The sequence below is a fragment of the Remersonia thermophila genome, chromosome 7 (genome assembly GCF_042764415.1).
Source record: "Remersonia thermophila strain ATCC 22073 chromosome 7, whole genome shotgun sequence".
NCBI classification, from domain to species: Eukaryota; Fungi; Ascomycota; class Sordariomycetes; order Sordariales; family Chaetomiaceae; genus Remersonia; species Remersonia thermophila.
In genome coordinates this window covers 1,824,546-1,841,288 of record NC_092223.1, presented here as the reverse complement: position 1 = coordinate 1,841,288, position 16,743 = coordinate 1,824,546, and the positions used below count along the sequence as shown (strand labels likewise).

At 61.4% G+C, this 16,743-nt stretch overlaps 5 protein-coding genes across 5 annotated transcripts; 3 read left to right on the top strand and 2 right to left on the bottom strand.

Moving 5' to 3' along the window:
* Nucleotides 1-1,358: 1,358 nt before the first annotated feature.
* Nucleotides 1,359-3,593, top strand: VTJ83DRAFT_7463 (uncharacterized protein; the record flags this gene model as incomplete). The annotated part of the gene is made up of 3 exons (XM_071014288.1): nt 1,359-2,039; nt 2,177-2,651; nt 2,767-3,593. The coding sequence occupies 3 exons, from the start codon at nt 1,359-1,361 to the stop codon at nt 3,591-3,593; spliced, it is 1,983 nt and encodes a 660-aa protein (XP_070863680.1).
* Nucleotides 3,594-3,897: 304 nt separating this feature from the next.
* On the bottom strand, nt 3,898-5,997 carry VTJ83DRAFT_7462 (uncharacterized protein; the record flags this gene model as incomplete). The annotated part of the gene is made up of 6 exons (XM_071014287.1): nt 3,898-4,012; nt 4,076-4,252; nt 4,339-4,424; nt 4,635-4,663; nt 4,746-5,441; nt 5,868-5,997. The coding sequence occupies 6 exons, from the start codon at nt 5,995-5,997 to the stop codon at nt 3,898-3,900; spliced, it is 1,233 nt and encodes a 410-aa protein (XP_070863679.1).
* Nucleotides 5,998-7,137: 1,140 nt separating this feature from the next.
* On the bottom strand, nt 7,138-8,910 carry VTJ83DRAFT_7461 (uncharacterized protein; the record flags this gene model as incomplete). Its single annotated transcript, XM_071014286.1, has 3 exons — nt 7,138-8,516; nt 8,585-8,788; nt 8,859-8,910. 3 exons carry the CDS (start codon nt 8,908-8,910, stop codon nt 7,138-7,140), a joined length of 1,635 nt encoding a protein of 544 aa, XP_070863678.1.
* A 3,276-nt stretch (nt 8,911-12,186) lies between these two features.
* Nucleotides 12,187-14,412, top strand: VTJ83DRAFT_7460 (uncharacterized protein; the record flags this gene model as incomplete). The annotated part of the gene is made up of 1 exon (XM_071014285.1): nt 12,187-14,412. One exon carries the CDS (start codon nt 12,187-12,189, stop codon nt 14,410-14,412), a length of 2,226 nt encoding a protein of 741 aa, XP_070863677.1.
* A 710-nt stretch (nt 14,413-15,122) lies between these two features.
* Nucleotides 15,123-16,271, top strand: VTJ83DRAFT_7459 (uncharacterized protein; the record flags this gene model as incomplete). The annotated part of the gene is made up of 3 exons (XM_071014283.1): nt 15,123-15,177; nt 15,488-15,695; nt 15,821-16,271. The coding sequence occupies 3 exons, from the start codon at nt 15,123-15,125 to the stop codon at nt 16,269-16,271; spliced, it is 714 nt and encodes a 237-aa protein (XP_070863676.1).
* Between the last annotated feature and the right edge of the window lie 472 nt (nt 16,272-16,743).

The window sequence follows — 16,743 nt, the reverse complement described above, 5'->3', positions numbered from 1 at the left end:
TCCATTCATCCTCTCTCTCTCTCTTTCTCTCTGCCTGCCTGCCTGCCTGCCTGTCTCCGTTTTGATCCTTATTGATCCCTTTATGGCCTGTCTTGGTTCGTTTTGAAAGAGAAGCATGTGCTGTGTTGGGGGTAAGCTTCGGCTGGGGGAGGCTCTTGTGGTTGTTGCTTTTTGGTTGTTGTGGTTGTCGTGTTGGTTCTTTTTGCTTTCTCGCACGCGCACACACACACACACACACACACACACACACACTCTCTCTCTCTCTCTCTCTCTCTCTCTCTCTCTCTCTCTCTCTCTCTCTCTCTCTCTCTCTCTCTCTCTCTCTCTTCTCTGCTCACCTACCTACCATGACACGGTAACATGGTTTTTTTTTATTTCGGTTGTGTAGGTAAGCTAGTTTTCATGCGAGGGGCGCGTATCTTTTTTTCTTGTTCGTCTAGGACAAAAAGAAGCACGCTCCTTGCCTGGTTGCCTGGTTGCCTGCTCGTTTCTATGTATATAGATGAATTGATGAAAGAACCGGACTAGGGTGGGGTTGGTTTTTTTTTTTTTTTCTTTTCTTCGGTTTGTTCTGTTTTCACGTTGGGTTGGTGTGTCTTGTCCTGTCTTGTCCTGGGCTGTCCTCTGAATCCTTTTGGAAAGAGAATAGGGGGGAGGGGGGAGGGGGGGGTGGAGACTTTGAATTATCATCAGCTCGGCTTCGGTCAGGGTTGATTGGTGTGGTGTGTGGGTTTGGCATGAGAAGAGAAAGAAAGGCGTCGGTGTGCTCTTGTTGAAAAGCTTAGTTCAAAAAAAAAAAAAAAACCAAAAAAAAAGAGTTGAGGGTGTTTGAGGGTGTTTATGTCTTGTCTGTTTGTTGGTTTCTGTTGTTGACGTTGGCTGTAGTGGAGGCTCTATTGGCCAGGAGGCCAAAAGAGTCCCCGGGAGGGACCTCTAGGAACTAACTAACACGATCTGGTAGGTAGTTATGAGTTATCCTATCGCTCATTTTGGGGGGGAGGCTTCGGCCCGGTCCGGCCCCGCCCGTGGGGGAGGTGGAGTCACCCTAACCCGGGCTGCCCGGCCGGCGTTTGGGTCTTCTTCCTCTTCGGATAACGAGTTATCATGCAACAAGACAAGACAATAAGAGGGCCCTCCTCTACAAGCAACTACAGCAGATCCATTCCGGTTCGGTAGGTGTTTGCGGCAGAATCCAACATCTCATCCTTCCCATAGATCTATCCCTCATCATCATCATTGATTCATTGATTCATTCTGCTGATTGTGGGAGAGAGGGGGGCGCAGAGAAGTGGATCTAACAACCGGGCAGCAAGGTTGGGAGAGAGAGAGAGAGATTCTATCTCCTGCTAGAACCACCCATGACTCCCTCCTCACTCGGCGGTCCTGCTTCACCGCCGGCCCAACCCTCCTCTTCTTTCTCGGGAAGAGGAGGAGGAGGAGGAGGCCTTCGTTGGGCCGTTCGCCTGTCCATTCTAGCAGGCGTGGGCGGTGCGCTCCTCGTCTGGGGTCAGACCTTGCCCGAGTACGGATACCTCTTTTCTTCTTCTTCTTCGGGTGCCGCAGCAGCACCCGGCCGGCCGTCTCCGGATGGCGAGGTGACGACGTACTGCTACGAGTCGGTGAGGTTGACGAGCCGGGAGGAGGACCTGAAGAAGGATTGGTGCTTTGAGGTGACGGCCGAAGGGGGAAGGTTTGGCGCGGTGTTTGCGAGGGACTCCGCCACGGCCTCGGCTCGGGAGCCGCACGAGGCCGAACAAGACAAGGAAGAGAGGAGCGCGGACAAGAAGCAGACGACGAAGAAGAAGAAGCTTGCCGTTCGCAAAGGCCACGTCCTCCCCGGCCTGTGGGACGGCCACGGCCACCTGATGCAGCACGGCGAGTTTCTGCACTCGGCGGACCTGTTTGGCGCGTCGTCGCCGGACGAGGTGCGCAGGAGGCTGAGGGAGTACCTGAATAAGAACCCAGAGGTCGGGACCAGGGAGAACTGGGTGAGAGGCGTGGGGTGGGATCAGATGCAGCTGGGCGGGATGCCCAGCGCGGTACGTCTTTATCCCTTCTTCCTTTCTCCTTCTCCTCTTCCAACGAACCATCGCCGCCGCCGCCCTCGCCGCCTCCATGCTCGGCGCGTTTTGGAGCACGTCGTCAAGGACGAGAAGCAGGCTAACCCCGGCGCCAGGACGTCCTCGAGAAAGACCCCCTCCTTCGAGGCAGGTTCGTCATGCTCGACCGCGTCGACGTGCACTGCACCTGGGTCTCGCAGGCCGTGCTGGACCTGATCCCCGCCGACCGCCTCCGCGAGGACGTGCCGGGAGGCGAGATCGTGCGCGACCCCGGGCTGGGCGTGTTTTGCGACAACGCCATGGACCTGGTCACGTCGCTGTGGCCGCGCCCCGGGCCCGAGCGGCGCCGCCGGTTCGTGGCCTCGGCCATGCGGGAGCTCAACAAGGTGGGCCTCGTGGGCATCCACGACGCGGGCGTGCTGCCGGCCGACGTGAGGCTGTACGAGGACATGGTCGGGGACGGGGAGTGGAGCCTGCGCGTGTACGCCATGCTCGAGTGCCCGGAGAGGAACACGTTTTGCCCGGACGAGGCGGTCAAGGTGGAGAGGGAGGACGGGCTGCTGGCGGTTCGGAGCGTCAAGCTGTTTGCAGGTACGATATCTCCGTCGGCCCCGCCGCGGCATGGATTCTTTTTCTTCCTTCTTCTGCCTTGGGGCCCACGCTGACGCCGTGCTCTCCTTTGCGCCCGCCCGCCCGCCCGACGCAGACGGCGCTCTTGGCAGCTGGGGCAGCGCCCTCCTCGCCCCGTACGCCGACCGCCCGGACACGTCGGGCTCTCTCCTCATCAACGCCTCGGCCCTCGCCTCCCTCGCCCGCTCCTGGTCCCGGGCCGGCTACCAGGTCAACATCCACGCCATCGGCGACCTCGCCAACCGGCTCGCCATCGACGCCCTCGAGGCCGCCCTGCGCGACCTCTGCCCGGACGCCGCCGACCTCGCGGCCTGCCAGTCCCGCCGCCGCTTCCGCATCGAGCACGCCCAGATCATCCACCCGGCCGACCAGGCCCGCCTGCGGGAGCTCGGCATCGTCCCCTCGATCCAGCCCACCCACGCCACCTCCGACATGGCCTACGCCGCCCGCCGCCTCGGCGACGAGCGGACGCGGACCGAAGCCTACCGCATGCGCTCCCTGGTCGAGGCGGGCCTCGCCCCGGTCCTGGGCAGCGATTTCCCCGTCGAGCCCCCCTCGCCCTGGGAGGGCCTCTACGCCGCCGTCACCCGGCGCAGCCCGCGCACGGGACGGGGCCCGCCGGGGTTCGAAGACGGGTGGTACAGGGACGAGGAAGCGCTGACGCTGGCCCAGGCCTTGGAGGGCTTCACGCGGGCGCCGGCGCGGGCCGCGTTTTGGGAGGGCCGCGCCGGCGAGATCCGGGAGGGGGCGTTTGCCGACTGGGTCGTCCTGGACGACGAGGTGGGGAGCGTCGGGGAGGAAGGGTGGAGGGGGATGCGGGTGAGGGAGACGTGGGTGGCGGGGAGGAGGGTGTATTCGAGGGACGAGGAGAAGAAGGAGGAAGACGCCAGGGAGGATCTGTAGCCGGGGGGGGACGGAACGCGGCGAGGTTTGCAAGCTTGCATGGAGGAGAGGGGGGAAGAGTTGCGGGGAAATCAGGGAGACAGGGCAAGACGGCGCGCATGTTTGCTATCCGGTGAATAGTACGCCGTTGAGCTTGGTTCAGAAGGCTTCTTTATTTTTTTTCTTGTCTTCTTTTTGCTCAAGTTCTGCTCTCGACTACCCGTGCTCTTTTTCTCTGTCTCTCTCTCTCTCTCTCTCTCTCAAACAAAAACAATAACAACAACTTGCCCCGCCTCCCTCCCTCCCTCCCTCCCTCCCTCCCTAATCAGGCCCCGATCGCAGCCTGCAAACCCCGGATCCGCCGGATGGCGTCCTCCCGGACCTCCTTCACAATCTGACCGGCCGGCTTCACCTCCCTGACGAGGCCCACCCCCGTCCCGCTACCACCAGAGGTTCGTTAGCCACTCGTTTCTTCTCTTACGGAGCTCCGCTCGCTGACGTACGCCCAGGTAATCTTGCGCGAGTCATCTCCCGCCGCATCGGCCTCCTTGAACCGGCGGACGTTTTCCTCGAGCGGCAGGCCCGCGGCGTGGTCCAGCCAGGACTTGCCGATCAAGGCGCGGCCGTCGTACGCGGCCGGCCAGATGGGGGTGCCCTGGATATCGTCCAGGACGGGGGTTCTGCGGCGGAGCGGGTTGTCAGTTGCGCCTGCGGGGGAGGCTTTGTCTCTAGGAGGGGTTGCCAAAGGGGCGGGACGGGGATGTACTTGACCGTGGACGGACCGCCGTCGGTCGCGTCGAGGATGAGCTTTTTGCGAAAGTCGGGGGACCAGGACTCGTGGGAGGCGATGAACTGCGAAGGGGGGGGGGGGGGGGGGGGGGAGGGGGCAAGTCAGTATGATTTTTCTTTTCTCTTGTCCACGCCGGCGGTCAGGGTTAAGAGGCGCCGGCCAACACAGGGCGAAACCGCGATAGGAAACAAAAAAGAAAATAAACGAAAAAAAAAAAAAAAAGGAGAACAGAAAAAGAAAAGGGGGGGGGGGAGGGGGGGCGGGAAGCTTACTCTTGTGCCCATAACCACTCCCTCGGCGCCTGTATAACGCACACAGATAGACATATCCCGTTAGCCTCCCTCCCATGCTCTCAGAAACAAACAAAAAAGCAAACTCCTCACCAAGCCCCAAAGCCGCCGCAACGCCGCGCCCATCCACGATCCCTCCGGCCGCCACCACCACGACGCCGCCGTCGTCCCCTTTGTCCCCTTCGTCCCCCTCGTTCCCTCGGCGCCCCTTCCCAAACTCGTCGGCCAGCATGTCCGCCACCTCGGGCAGCAGGCTCACCACGCCCGCCCCGGCGGCGTACTGGTGCCCGCCGGCGTCGACGCCCTGCACCACCACGGCCTGCGCGCCCGCCGCCGCCGCCCGCCGCGCCGCCGCGACCGTCCCGACCTGGGCCATGACGACGAACCCTTCGGCGCGCAAGGCGCGGACCGCGCGGGCGAGGACCGTCTCGCGGCCCTTGTCCTCGCCGCCGCCGCCGCCGCCACCAGACGCACAGGACGGAGAAGAAGAAGCAGAGGCAGAGGAGGCGGCTTCGTCCTCCGGGCGGGGCGCAAACAGCCAGACGCCGCGCGGGCGGTGCTGGCGGAGCAGGGGGAGGGCGGTGGCGAGGAAGTGGGTGGCGAAGGACGGGTGGCAGAGGATGAAGCCCACGGCGACGGGGAGGGTCGCGGGCGGCGACGGGTCGGTCGCGCCGGCGGCCGTGGCGAGGCCGGCGGCGGCGAGGAGGGCGCGGGCGGCGGCGAGCTCGGCCTCGAGCGCCGACAGCTGCGGGGAGCCCGGGAGGAAGTCGAAGCCGCCCGGTATGACGCCTTGGTGGGGGTAGGGGTAGGACGTGTTAGTATGTAGTAGTCCTCTCTCTTCGGATGTTTTTTTTTTTTTTTTTTTCCCTTTCTTTTGGGGTCGTTGGTTGGATAAGGAGGTTGTAAAGAAAGCAACAAGAGAATAAACAAAAGGAAAGAAAAAGACGAGATTGAGAGAGGCTTGGGGGGTCAGGTACAACAAAACGACGGTAGGGTAAGCGTGTCTATCCACCGGCCTCGCTCGCTAGCCCGGGTAGATGGATGGCGAGCTAGCTACCCCTACTGTGTATAGCCATGGTAGGTAGCAGCTCGGCGAGGTGGCTCAGGGAGGCAAGCCAAGAAAGCAAGAACGCAAGCAAGCAAGCAAGCAAGCAAGCAAGCCAAGAAAGCAAGAAAACCAAAAGGAAAAAACAAAAAGCAAGAAAGCAAGCTTACCAATGCCGCCGGCCTTGGTCACCTCGGCAGCCAGGGTGCCGTTGGCGGTGCCCAGCATGGGGGCGCTCAAGATGACGGGATGCTGGACGTGAGGGAACCAGGCTTGGAGCCTGCTTGCGCGGGCGGCCATGGCGACGGTGCTACCGGTGGGGGATTTGTTCCCGGCAGGTATTCAACGGCGAGGCTGAGGTGGTGGTTCGGGGGGATGGGGAGGGAGGGAGAGTGGTCCAAAGGGGTTTTGTTTGTCCACGGCTGCGTGCTGCGTAGAGCGTGTAAGTGAAGGGAAGGGAAGTGATGCGACGTAAGTGAGGGGGGGGTGCATGTAACCTATCTATCTATACGATGCATGTACATACGCAGTACATACGCAGTACATGCATACGCAGTACACACTTCCCGGAAAAGGGGGAGGGGAACTTGAATCGTACCTATACAAGAGAGGGTTGCCCCGAGACACGGCCCGGGTTCTCTCTGCTCTGGACATGAAGCACGCTCACAGAAAGTAATAGTAAGTGGGAGGTCGGAGGGGAGATCAATTTTATCTCGCCCAATATTGACCCAAGCATGACTCAGAATGGCATGTCAGGGGGTGAGGTCGTCGGAGGGAGCCATGACAAAACGTTTGTTCGCTAGGTACCTTTAGCAGAAAAGACAACATGCTCCTCGGTCCGCTGGGGCGAACTAACGTCTGTGGTATCTCCGAGGAGGTGTGAAGCGGCTGTGCGTCATAGGTGGTCGGCGCCAACATGCGCCGAGGCGGGGCGGTAGCGTATGCTACCGTACCGAAGAGGTAACTCTACACGCTTGCTTCTACGAATATACTACTGCGTAGTGACATGGTGCCAGCCTGAATGGAACGGATGACCAATCAAATTCTCTGTTGGAACTCTTGTTGTATCTCGAGAGGATACTACTGCGTAGATACTATGCGAAACGAAATAGACCGGTACACTAGTATGGTATCTGCTCTACCTTGAAAAAAAAAAAAAGAAAAAAGGCAGACCTACGACCGAGCCAACCCGTAACGCCTCCTCGAATGCTCGAATGCCCCGGATGATGCTCCTGCTCCTCCTACCCCATGTACCGTACCAACCCCTCTGAGCCTTTCCTGTCCAATGGATATACATATATCGATATATATCCTAGAAGATGCATTCTCATGCGTCGTACACCGCCGACAAAAAAAAGAAAAAAAAAAAGACAAAAGAAATCCAATTCGGCTCATCCCCTTCCTCCTCAGCGACTCGCTCGCACACCCGCTCGGTGAGAGTTAGAGGCGCGCGTTCCCCATGACCAGCACCAACAAGACGCCGTCCGTGACGCACACGACGGCAAACATGGCGGCCGCCGCCAGCCCCCCCACCAGGCCGATCCTCTCGGCGGGCCTCGCGCCCGCCATGCAGACGGCCGCGCACGCCAGGCCCAGGCTCGTGATGATGCCCACGATGACGCCGGCGTCCACCTCGACGCGCATCTTGTGCTTGCCCGTGGTGACGAGCACGCCCGCGATGCCGGCCAGCACCAGCGCGACGCCAAAGCACGCCCACGTCGCCCGGGCGAGCACGCGGTCGCGAAAGAGGGCCATGGCGCGCCGCTCGACGTGCGGGCCTTGGTAGTAGCTGTCGTAGCCGGCGCCGCCCGCCGAGTAGTACGAGGCGGGGTAGCCCGGGGCCATGTAGGCGAGGCGGTCGTCGGAGCCGGAGCCGTAGCCGCGCGTGGCATCGTTGTCGTCGTCGTCGTCGTCGTCGTGAAAGTCGAGATCGGTGTCGGTGCCCAGGGCGGTCGGGGAGTGCGAGCCGCGGCTGCCGGGCGGGGGGCTGTTGAACGAGGGAAACCCGTTGGGCGGCGTGTGGGAGGTGCCGTAGGGGGTCGGGAGGGGCGAGCGGGTTCCCAGCAGGCTGGTCCGCTCGTCGTCGGGGGTCGACGACAGGGTGTCCGAGCCGGGCGCATGGCGGCCGCCGAGCAGGCGCTGGAGCCGGCGGACGGGGCTGACGAAGATGGCGTGGAGGGTCTTGACGCCCGGGAAGCCGTCGTCGGCGTTGGGGTCGATGTAGATGGCGTAGTCGTCGGCGCCGCGCTCCAGGTCGCCGGCCTCGCTGCCGTGGTCGTACTCGTTCCAGTAGCCTGCCGCGGGCTGCGGGTCAGGGGTTGCGTAGGTGACGACGCCCGGCCGGGACGAGCGCGCGCCGGAGCGAGGCCGGGCGGTCGGGTAGTATCCGCCGCCGCCGTCGTCGTCGTCGTCATCATCGTCGTGGCGATGGTGGTGGTGGTGGTTGGCCACGGCGACGTCGCCGGACAGGTTCGCGGGGAGGGCGGCGCGCAGGGTCTGCAGGAGGTCATCGTGCTGGCTCTGCAGGGGAGAAAAGTCCCTCTTGGTGAAGCTCTTGGGGTCCGAGAGCACGTTGTCGCGGAAGCGCGAGCCGACGGCCGACGAGCCGGTCCACTTGCGGTACTTTTTGAGGATCTTGCGGAAGGCCAGCATCTGGGCGCTCACGAAGCGGCGGAGCAGCTTGATGTCCTGGCCGCACTGCAGCACCATGCGCTCGTAGCGGGCGAAGCGCTGGCGCCGCTTGAGCGGCATGCGCGGGGCGGAGGAGGGGGAGGTGGCGCATCGCAGCATCAGGCGGTGGACCAGGCCCGAGAGGTGTTCTAGGGGGCGCAAGACAGGGTTAGCCAACGGTTGGGGCGGGGTTCCTTGCAGCTCGGTGCGCACGTACGCAGGCGCCTCGCGATCTCGTCGGCCTTGCTCGAGACGAAGAGGTGGACGCGGTCATGCTGGCGGCACAGCTCGCCGTAAAAGTCGTCCTCGAACTTGCTGAGGGCGGTGTTGCCGCGGCCGGGGATGGCGATGGCGGTGGTGGCCTGGTCCTTGGTGGTGTGCACCTTGATGTAGTGCTTGAGGCCGTTGTAGTCGATGTTATCTGCGGGTCGAGTCAGCGAGGCCATCAGAGACGGGAAACGCCACGAGCTTGTGCCGCTGGTCTGACTCACGGAGGCTCCATTGGGGCACCGATTCCCTCTCGAACTGGTCGCCGAACTTCATTCCTCTCAGGCCCGTTGGAAACCGCCGACACGAGGGGGTTTCCCCAACTGCTCTCTCTCTTTTTTTGGGGGGGTGGGGGATTGCTGATCGCTGATCGCTGATTGCTGGTGGTGTTCGCCTGAGCTGGGTGGATTCGATGCGCGGTGACGACACAGGCGACCAGGGGGGGGATGGCGGCCAATCACGAATCCTCTGAGGGGGGGGGGGTGGTTTGGTGTGTGGTCCGTGGGAGATCGGCAGCGTCTCTCTGTGATTCTGTGTTGGTGGGCTGCGAATCTGGCCTTGTCGTTTCGTCGTCTCCGTCTCGGGCCGGGGAGGGTTGTGTCTGTAGTGTAAAAGCCGTGCTGGATTCTTGTGTGAAGAAAAGAGGAAAAAGGAAAAAAAGAAAAAAAAAAGAGGTGAAACCCAACACGAGACGAGGGAGGCGAAGTCAAGGAAAGATTAGACGCCAGCGTTATCTCTGCTCGGACCCGGCAGGTAAGGTACCTTCTAGTTATACGGTCTGGGCAACCAAGGCTGCCCGGGGGGGGGACGGGGCCGCCTGGGTTAGGTGGTCCAGGGCGTTCCGTGCCCGGCTTGGCGCTGGAGGCCCCCTCACCCCGGCCAGTTGCGTTGCTCGTGCTACCTGTATAGTAGAGGTAGATTCGGTTGGTCGGGTTTCCCAGGTTTTGGTTCGGGGCTAGAGCACCTGCAGGTCCACCGCTTGCCGGGGCCTGCCAGGCACATGCCTACGGTAATACTTAGGTAAGGTGTACGCAGTACACACTGTACCTCGAGTACACACCCGGACACTGCCCTTTGGAACCTATCCCGAGCAAGGCGGCCTTCCAGCAGATAACTCAGGTACCTACCACCTACGGTACTGTGTAGGCAACCTGCAGGTGTCTTAGGTTCCCCAGCAGAGCCTCTTGGCTCCGAGGTGAAGTACCTTAACTACCTTAAGCTAGGTGGACTCGGCAACTAGGTAGGTAGCACGGGTAGCCCTACCAGGGACCTAGTTAGGTAGGTAGTCGTGTGGTGTAGATTTTTACAAGGCCGTGCACGAGTCAGTGTATATTTCCACCACCAGAAAAAAAAAAAAAAAAAAAAACAAACAAACCGGAAAGACAATTTGTTGCACCACCGGATCCATCTCTCATAATGTCCGTCAAATGTCACTCACCACTCACACTCACTGTCTCTGCCGCAGAAACATGCAACCCATCCATCCGCCCTTGGTCACACACCGGCCGGCGTCCAGACCCTTCTACCATGGACGGAAACGGAAACTTAGGCGCCATTCCCGGAAACCGGAAAGCCCATCAACAAACCTGAACGCTTTCGCATCCGTACCTTGTAGCCCCCCCCCCCCCCCGCCCCAATATCCTGTGTAGTGCAATGCACAATTTCCCACTTCGGAGCCGGACCCCGGACTTGACGATGTTTCTCCTCCAATTCACCAACCCTCAGGCAATGGGGTACCTACCTACCGAGATTGGTCCGATGCACGGCGCAGGACCTGAGCCGACAGAGCCTGGACGGCGCGCAAGAGGCGCTCGGAACGGCGAAAAAAAAAAAAAAAAAAAAAAAAAAAAAAAAAAAAAGACCCGAGCGACCACCTGACATTGCGTGCTCCCTGCATCCTGCAGTGTGATCCGCGTCCCGGCCGAGGAGGTGCCTGACTTGCTTGTTTGAGATGGCCTCCCTCCCCCGTATCGACTCCCGTCAGATGCTGACTGGACAAGGGAAAAAGAAAAAAGGTGGTGCACAAAAGAAGAAGAGCCACCCTGTAGCGGGTGTAGGCGAGGCTCGCGTTGCTGTGCTGTGCAGATAGACAACCTGCCGTCAGAACCAAAAAAACACATGCCTCGGGCCGCCTCGCCCGTCTTGATAGGCTATAGTATACGTACTGCGTAGGCCATGCACGACAGGCGCCTACTACAAGGTAAGGTAGATAAGGATGCATAGCAGGGGGGGGGGGGGGGGGCAGGTGGGAGGAGCCGGCGAGCAAAGACAGAAGAGAGAAGCTCGCAAACCGAACCCCTGCACCCACCCAACGCCGGAAAGTCTCCCCGGAAACACTCACATGGACGAAAATGTCTCGCCGCCTTCGTCTTGTCCGGGACCAGGCCGGACGACCGGAATGTGAGGCAGAGCTGCTGATGGAGAAGAGACGGCGTCCATACTACTAGGTATGGGGGCCAATGGATGCCTATGGAGCTACTAGTATAGCACTGCCTACACAGTACATAGTGCCGTCCCGCGTGCTCGAAAACGGTGGAGATGGCGGGTGGATCACCCGGCAGTTCGGGACGCCGCCGGGGCGGACTCGATGAGCTGTGAATCATGGCCGTTAGCAATCCAGCCCGGCCATGATGATAGATGCCAAGCCGATGACTACAAACCCGTGGAGTCGCAGGGGAACGGCCAGAAAAAAATGAAAAAAAAAAAAAAAAATGAGGGAGCCTTTTCGAAAAGCCAAAAGAAGCAACAGCTCCCGTGGTGCCAGGAGCTTGTGGTTGGTACCTATAGTACTGTACTGCTACTGCTAGGTAGTTAGGTAGGTATCTTCAACTCCGTCTGGAGACATCTCTCTCGTGGTATGATTGTTTGTCAAGTCTACGGTTGCATATCCCAACTCTCCAAGAGTCCAGCGGAGAACGGGCCGCCCAAGTATGGCGCAAGGGCTACCTAAGGAATGGCCCCCGCTGACAGGACGTCACCAAAAACTTGCCGGGTCGTCAATACGCAATGGGTTGGCATTCCGTTGGCACTCGGGTGTTTCCCCCATCCTGGCCGTGCAGAGTTCAGATGAACAGACAAAAAAGAGACACAAGCTTCCAGTGTGATGGTTGATCCGGGCCAAGAGGCGGCTTCCCATCGCCCCTCAGGCTTGGCGGACGACGTCGCCGCCAACCTGGAAAGGCTCGATAAGGCTGGGCGATAAGCTTTGCGGCCCCACAGGCGCTCCACCGCCTTGCCGTGTTGGCTTTCTGATTGGCTTCTTGGGGGATTCCAACGTCCAAAATTTTTGGCCAGAAGCTGAACCTCTCGTGTCGAAACCTGCCTCACAACCAGTCGGTTTGACCAAAGCGGCCTTGAAGATCATCCGCTCAGCCAACCTAATCCCCCCCCCCGTGCCACCCACCAACAACCCACCTACCCATCCCAAAGCATCCCTCCTTTTTTTTTTTTTTTTCTCTTGGGGGGGAGGAGCACGAGATGGAAATGGCGGGAGCAGGAAGCACCAGTTCCTCCCTCACATCCACGTCTCACACCCTCACCCACGCGCCCGCCATGGCGACCCCCTCCGACCCCTCCGACCCCAGCGCCAGCGCCAACGCCAACGCCACCGCCGTGGCCGTGTTCCTCGACTCGACCTTCCCCTCCAACCGCCACGTCTTTTTGCGCCCGTCGCCCTTGCTCCCCGCCGGCTCCCTCCAGATCGCCAAGGACACCCTCGATGGGCTCGCCGCGCAGGTCGCCGACCAGCAGCTGCTGCGCCTGCGCGAGGCCGCGGGCAAGAAGCGCAAGCGCGACGGGGCGGCCGCCGACAAGACGGCCCCGCTGAAGATGCGCAGGGTCCACGTCGACGGGTTCGAGACGGGCCAGGTCTGGCAGCAGGCGAAAAAGATCATCACCAGCGCGCTGGCCGAGTCGGAGCAGATCCTGGCCGAGCTCGAGGCCGCCGACCAGATCGCGACGGGCGCCGCCGCCGATGCCGCCGACGACGACGAGGGCTCGGGCGTGTCCGAGGAGGAAGACGAGTCGGCGAGCGGCGACGAGTTTGACGAGGTTTCGGACCAAGAGGCGGGCGTCGACGTGGAAATCGACGACGACGACGATGACGACTTGTCCGAAGAAGCGGACCTTGATGAGGAGGAAGAAGAAGAAGAAGAAGAGGAGGAGGACCAAGACGAGGACGCTGCGTCCGGGGCGGAAGAGGGCCAGGAGGAGGGCTACGATGACGAGCCCCAAGACGAATACGTCGAGGACCCCTTCGGCCTCAACGACGGCTTCTTCTCCATCGACGAGTTCAACAAGCAAACCCAGTGGTTCGAGGACCAGGACGCCCGCGGCGACCCCAACACCGACGTCCTCAGCGAGGACGACGAGTCCGTCGACTGGCACGCCGACCCGTTTGCGCCCAAGAAGAAAAACGCCCGCCGCGACGACGACGACGCCGACGCCGACGAGTCGGACGAGGGCTCGGACGACGAGGAGGAGCTAGGAGGCGCGGGCCTGAGCAAGGAAGACCTGGCCAAGCAGCTCGACGCCGAGAGCAGCGAGGACGACGAGGGGGGGAACCTGGAGGACGACGTCGCCGACATGGGCCTCGACCTGTCGGCCGACGACATCTACTACAAGGACTTTTTCGCGCCGCCCAAGAAGAAGAAGAAGCCCGGCCACCCGCCCAAGCGGCCAGGGGCCGCCAAGCCGTTCCGGCCCGACGACGCCGACGTCGAGCGGGCCGAGAACGACGTCCGCAGGGATCTCTTTGAGGACCTTTCGGAGCGGTCCGATGACGACGACGACAACGAAGACGCCCTCTCGGACGTGTCGGCCGGCGACCCCAGGTCGCGCCGCTCGGCCCACGAGCGCCGGCAGGCCAAGATCGCCGAGGAGATACGCCGGCTCGAGGCCGAGCTCGTCGCCAAGCGGGCCTGGACCCTCTCGGGCGAGGCCAAGGCGGCCGACCGGCCCGTCAACTCGCTGCTCGAGGAGGACCTCGACTTTGAGCACGTCGGCAAGCCCGTCCCCGTCGCCACCGAGGACGTGTCCGAGTCCATCGAGGAGCTCATCAAGCGGCGCATCCTCGCCAACGAGTTCGACGAGGTGCTGCGGCGGCGGCCGGACGCCCTGGGCAACCCCGGCGGCGCGCGGCGCGGGCTCGTCGACGTGGACGACACCAAGGCCAAGCAGAGCCTCGCCGACATCTACGAGGAGGAGCACGTCAAAAAGGCCAACCCGGACGCCTACGTCAGCGCGGCCGACGACAAGCTCCGGCGAGACGAGGAGGAGATACGGCGCATGTGGACCGACATCTCGGCCCGCCTCGACGCCCTCAGCAGCTGGCACTACAAGCCCAAGCCGGCGGCGCCGACGCTCACGGTCGTGTCGGACGTGGCGACGGTGGCCATGGAGGACGCCCAGCCGACGACGGCCCAGGGCGTGGCCGCCGGCGAGAGCATGATCGCGCCCCAGGAGGTGTACGCGCCGGGCAAGGCCGCCGCCGAGAAGGGCGAGGTGGTGGCCAAGAGCGGGCTGCCCGTGGCCAAGGAGGAGATGACGCGCGAGGAGAAGCTGCGCCGCCGCCGGCGCGAAAAGGAGCGGATCCGCAAGGCCGGCGGGCTGCACGGCCGGCCCGCGACCCAGAAGGAGCAGGAGAGGAAGGAGACCCTCGCCAGCCTCAAGAAGGGCGGCGTCAAGGTGATCAACCGGAAGGGCGAGGTGGTGGGCATGGACGGCAAGAAGGTGGCCGAGGGCAAGGGGCCGCAGAGCGGAGGGGCGTTCAAGCTATGAGAGAGGGGAAAAAAAAAAAAAAGAAACATGTTTTGCCAAGCAAGGATCCCTTCTGTGTACTATTGGAGCTACGTCAAGACAGAATTGCATCTTGGAGGGAGAGAAAGCCTACAGATTCCCGGTTATATCATCCATTTTTTTTTCTTTCTTTTTCAACAAGGCACTTTTGCTTCGAGAAGCCTCGCATGCCATCCGCAGATGTATTACAGCACATAACGAACTGGCTGTCGGGGTGGGAGCCATGGCCCATCCGGCCATCGTAAAGAGGGTTGTTGTCCACCACGAACCAACGTTACGGTAACCACTGTACGGGGGCTAGCTCCTCGTGGACGCGAGTACACAGTAAACGTTCATGTCAGGTAACGTTCACTATTAGTGTACACAGTACCAGGTATATTCACTCATGAAAGGAGCGACCTTTCTCGTCGTGCGAGCCCCACCTCCCCGCTCTTTGCCGCCCCGGCCAATCATGGCTTTGGAATTTCCACTCCACGCAACCTCCCTCCCGTCCGCCTCCAAGCTCTTTGGTCCGTGTGTCCAACGAGGCGAAAAGCGATCCGGATATCAACGCAAACCTACCGACCATCATCACCCCCGCAGCCAACAAGAACAAACAGGGGGAGGAAGAGGGCCCTTTTTTTTCTCTTTCCACAAGCCAAGCTTGCCCCCCGACTTGAGCACACCTCTCCGCTCCTTGTTCTTTGTCAGCCATGCGTCCCTCGATGCTGTCGACCGCCAGGACGGGCGCGTCGCTTGCGGTGCGAGGTGAGTCGAGTTGAGAGTCTCTTTGCCCCTCCTCGCCTTTTCGCCTGTTGTTGTTGCTGTCGTTGTCGTCGTCGTTGTTGTTGTGGTGATTGAGCCGCTTCCATGGTGGTACGCCACCACCATCGCCACCTGCTGCTGCTTCTGTAGCACCAGCAATAGTAGCAGCAGCAACAACAACAGCAGCAGCGGTGGCGGCGGCAGCCCGGCGACAATCTCCCTCTGCCTACCCAGAGACGCCCCGTCTACCCGCCCGATCCAGGAAACCTAGCTAACCACGGACCCGCGCCCGATCCTTACCGACGCACAACAGCCCGGCCCTCGACCTCGCTCGTCCCGTTCCGCGCCTCGGCCGCCGCCCCCCTCTCGACCTCCTCCCACCGCCATGCCGCCCACGAGTCGTCGTCGTCGGTCCAGCCCCACGGGGGCAGCAGCGGCTACAGCCTGGCCCGCTTCGGCCCTCGCAAGGAGGTCCCGCTGCCGAGCCAGGAGGGAACCAAGGGCCTGGTGCAATACGCTCTGTACGTGGCGAGATGCCGTTCTTGTTTCTTGTCCATTCTTCCAGCCTAGCCGTTGCAAAGCCCCCCCCCCCGCCCCCCCCCCCCCCATTCCATTCGCTAATTCCTCTCTCTCCTTCTCTCTCCAGGACCACCCTTGACATCGTCGCCAACTGGGCCCGCCAGTCCTCGCTGTGGCCCATGACCTTCGGCCTGGCCTGCTGCGCCGTCGAGATGATGCACCTCTCGACGCCGCGCTACGACCAGGACCGGCTGGGCATCATCTTCCGCGCGTCGCCGCGGCAGTCGGACGTCATGATCGTGGCGGGCACGCTGACCAACAAGATGGCGCCCGCCCTGCGCCAGGTGTACGACCAGATGCCCGACCCGCGCTGGGTCGTGAGCATGGGCTCGTGCGCCAACGGCGGCGGCTACTACCACTACAGCTACAGCGTGGTGCGCGGCTGCGACCGCATCGTGCCCGTCGACGTCTACGTCCCCGGTTGCCCGCCCACCAGCGAGGCGCTCATGTACGGCATCTTTCAGCTGCAGAGGAAGATGAGGAACACCAAGATCACGAGGATGTGGTATCGCAAGTAAAGCCGAGCTTGCAAGGAGGAGAAGGGGGACGGGAAAGAGAGAGGAAGGAGGAAGAAGACAAAATGCAGCGTGTTTTATGGAGAGAGAGAGAGAGAGAGAGAGGGAAAGAGAAGCAGCCTGGCAACCATGGGACCGGGATGCGTTTTCTCTTTTTTCTTGGGGGCTTGGTGGCGCGGCACGGCACTTTTTTTTTTCGGCCCGGCCCGTCCATCATCATCATCACCACCATCATCATCATGATGCCTGTGGGTGGAGTCTGTACATAAGTTTGGGAGGGGGAGGTTGAGGTTGGTTTAGAATCGCCGGAATGCGATAGACTGTTGTTGGGCTGTCGTAGGCAACGTGAGAGATCCCGAGATGGGGAGCCCCAACGACGACGATGGAGTATGAGAGCCAGCCCATCCCTAAGGCTCGAAACGGAGTTTTACTCATTTCTTGGGGTGACCGTTTTTTTTTTTTTTTTTTTTCTTTT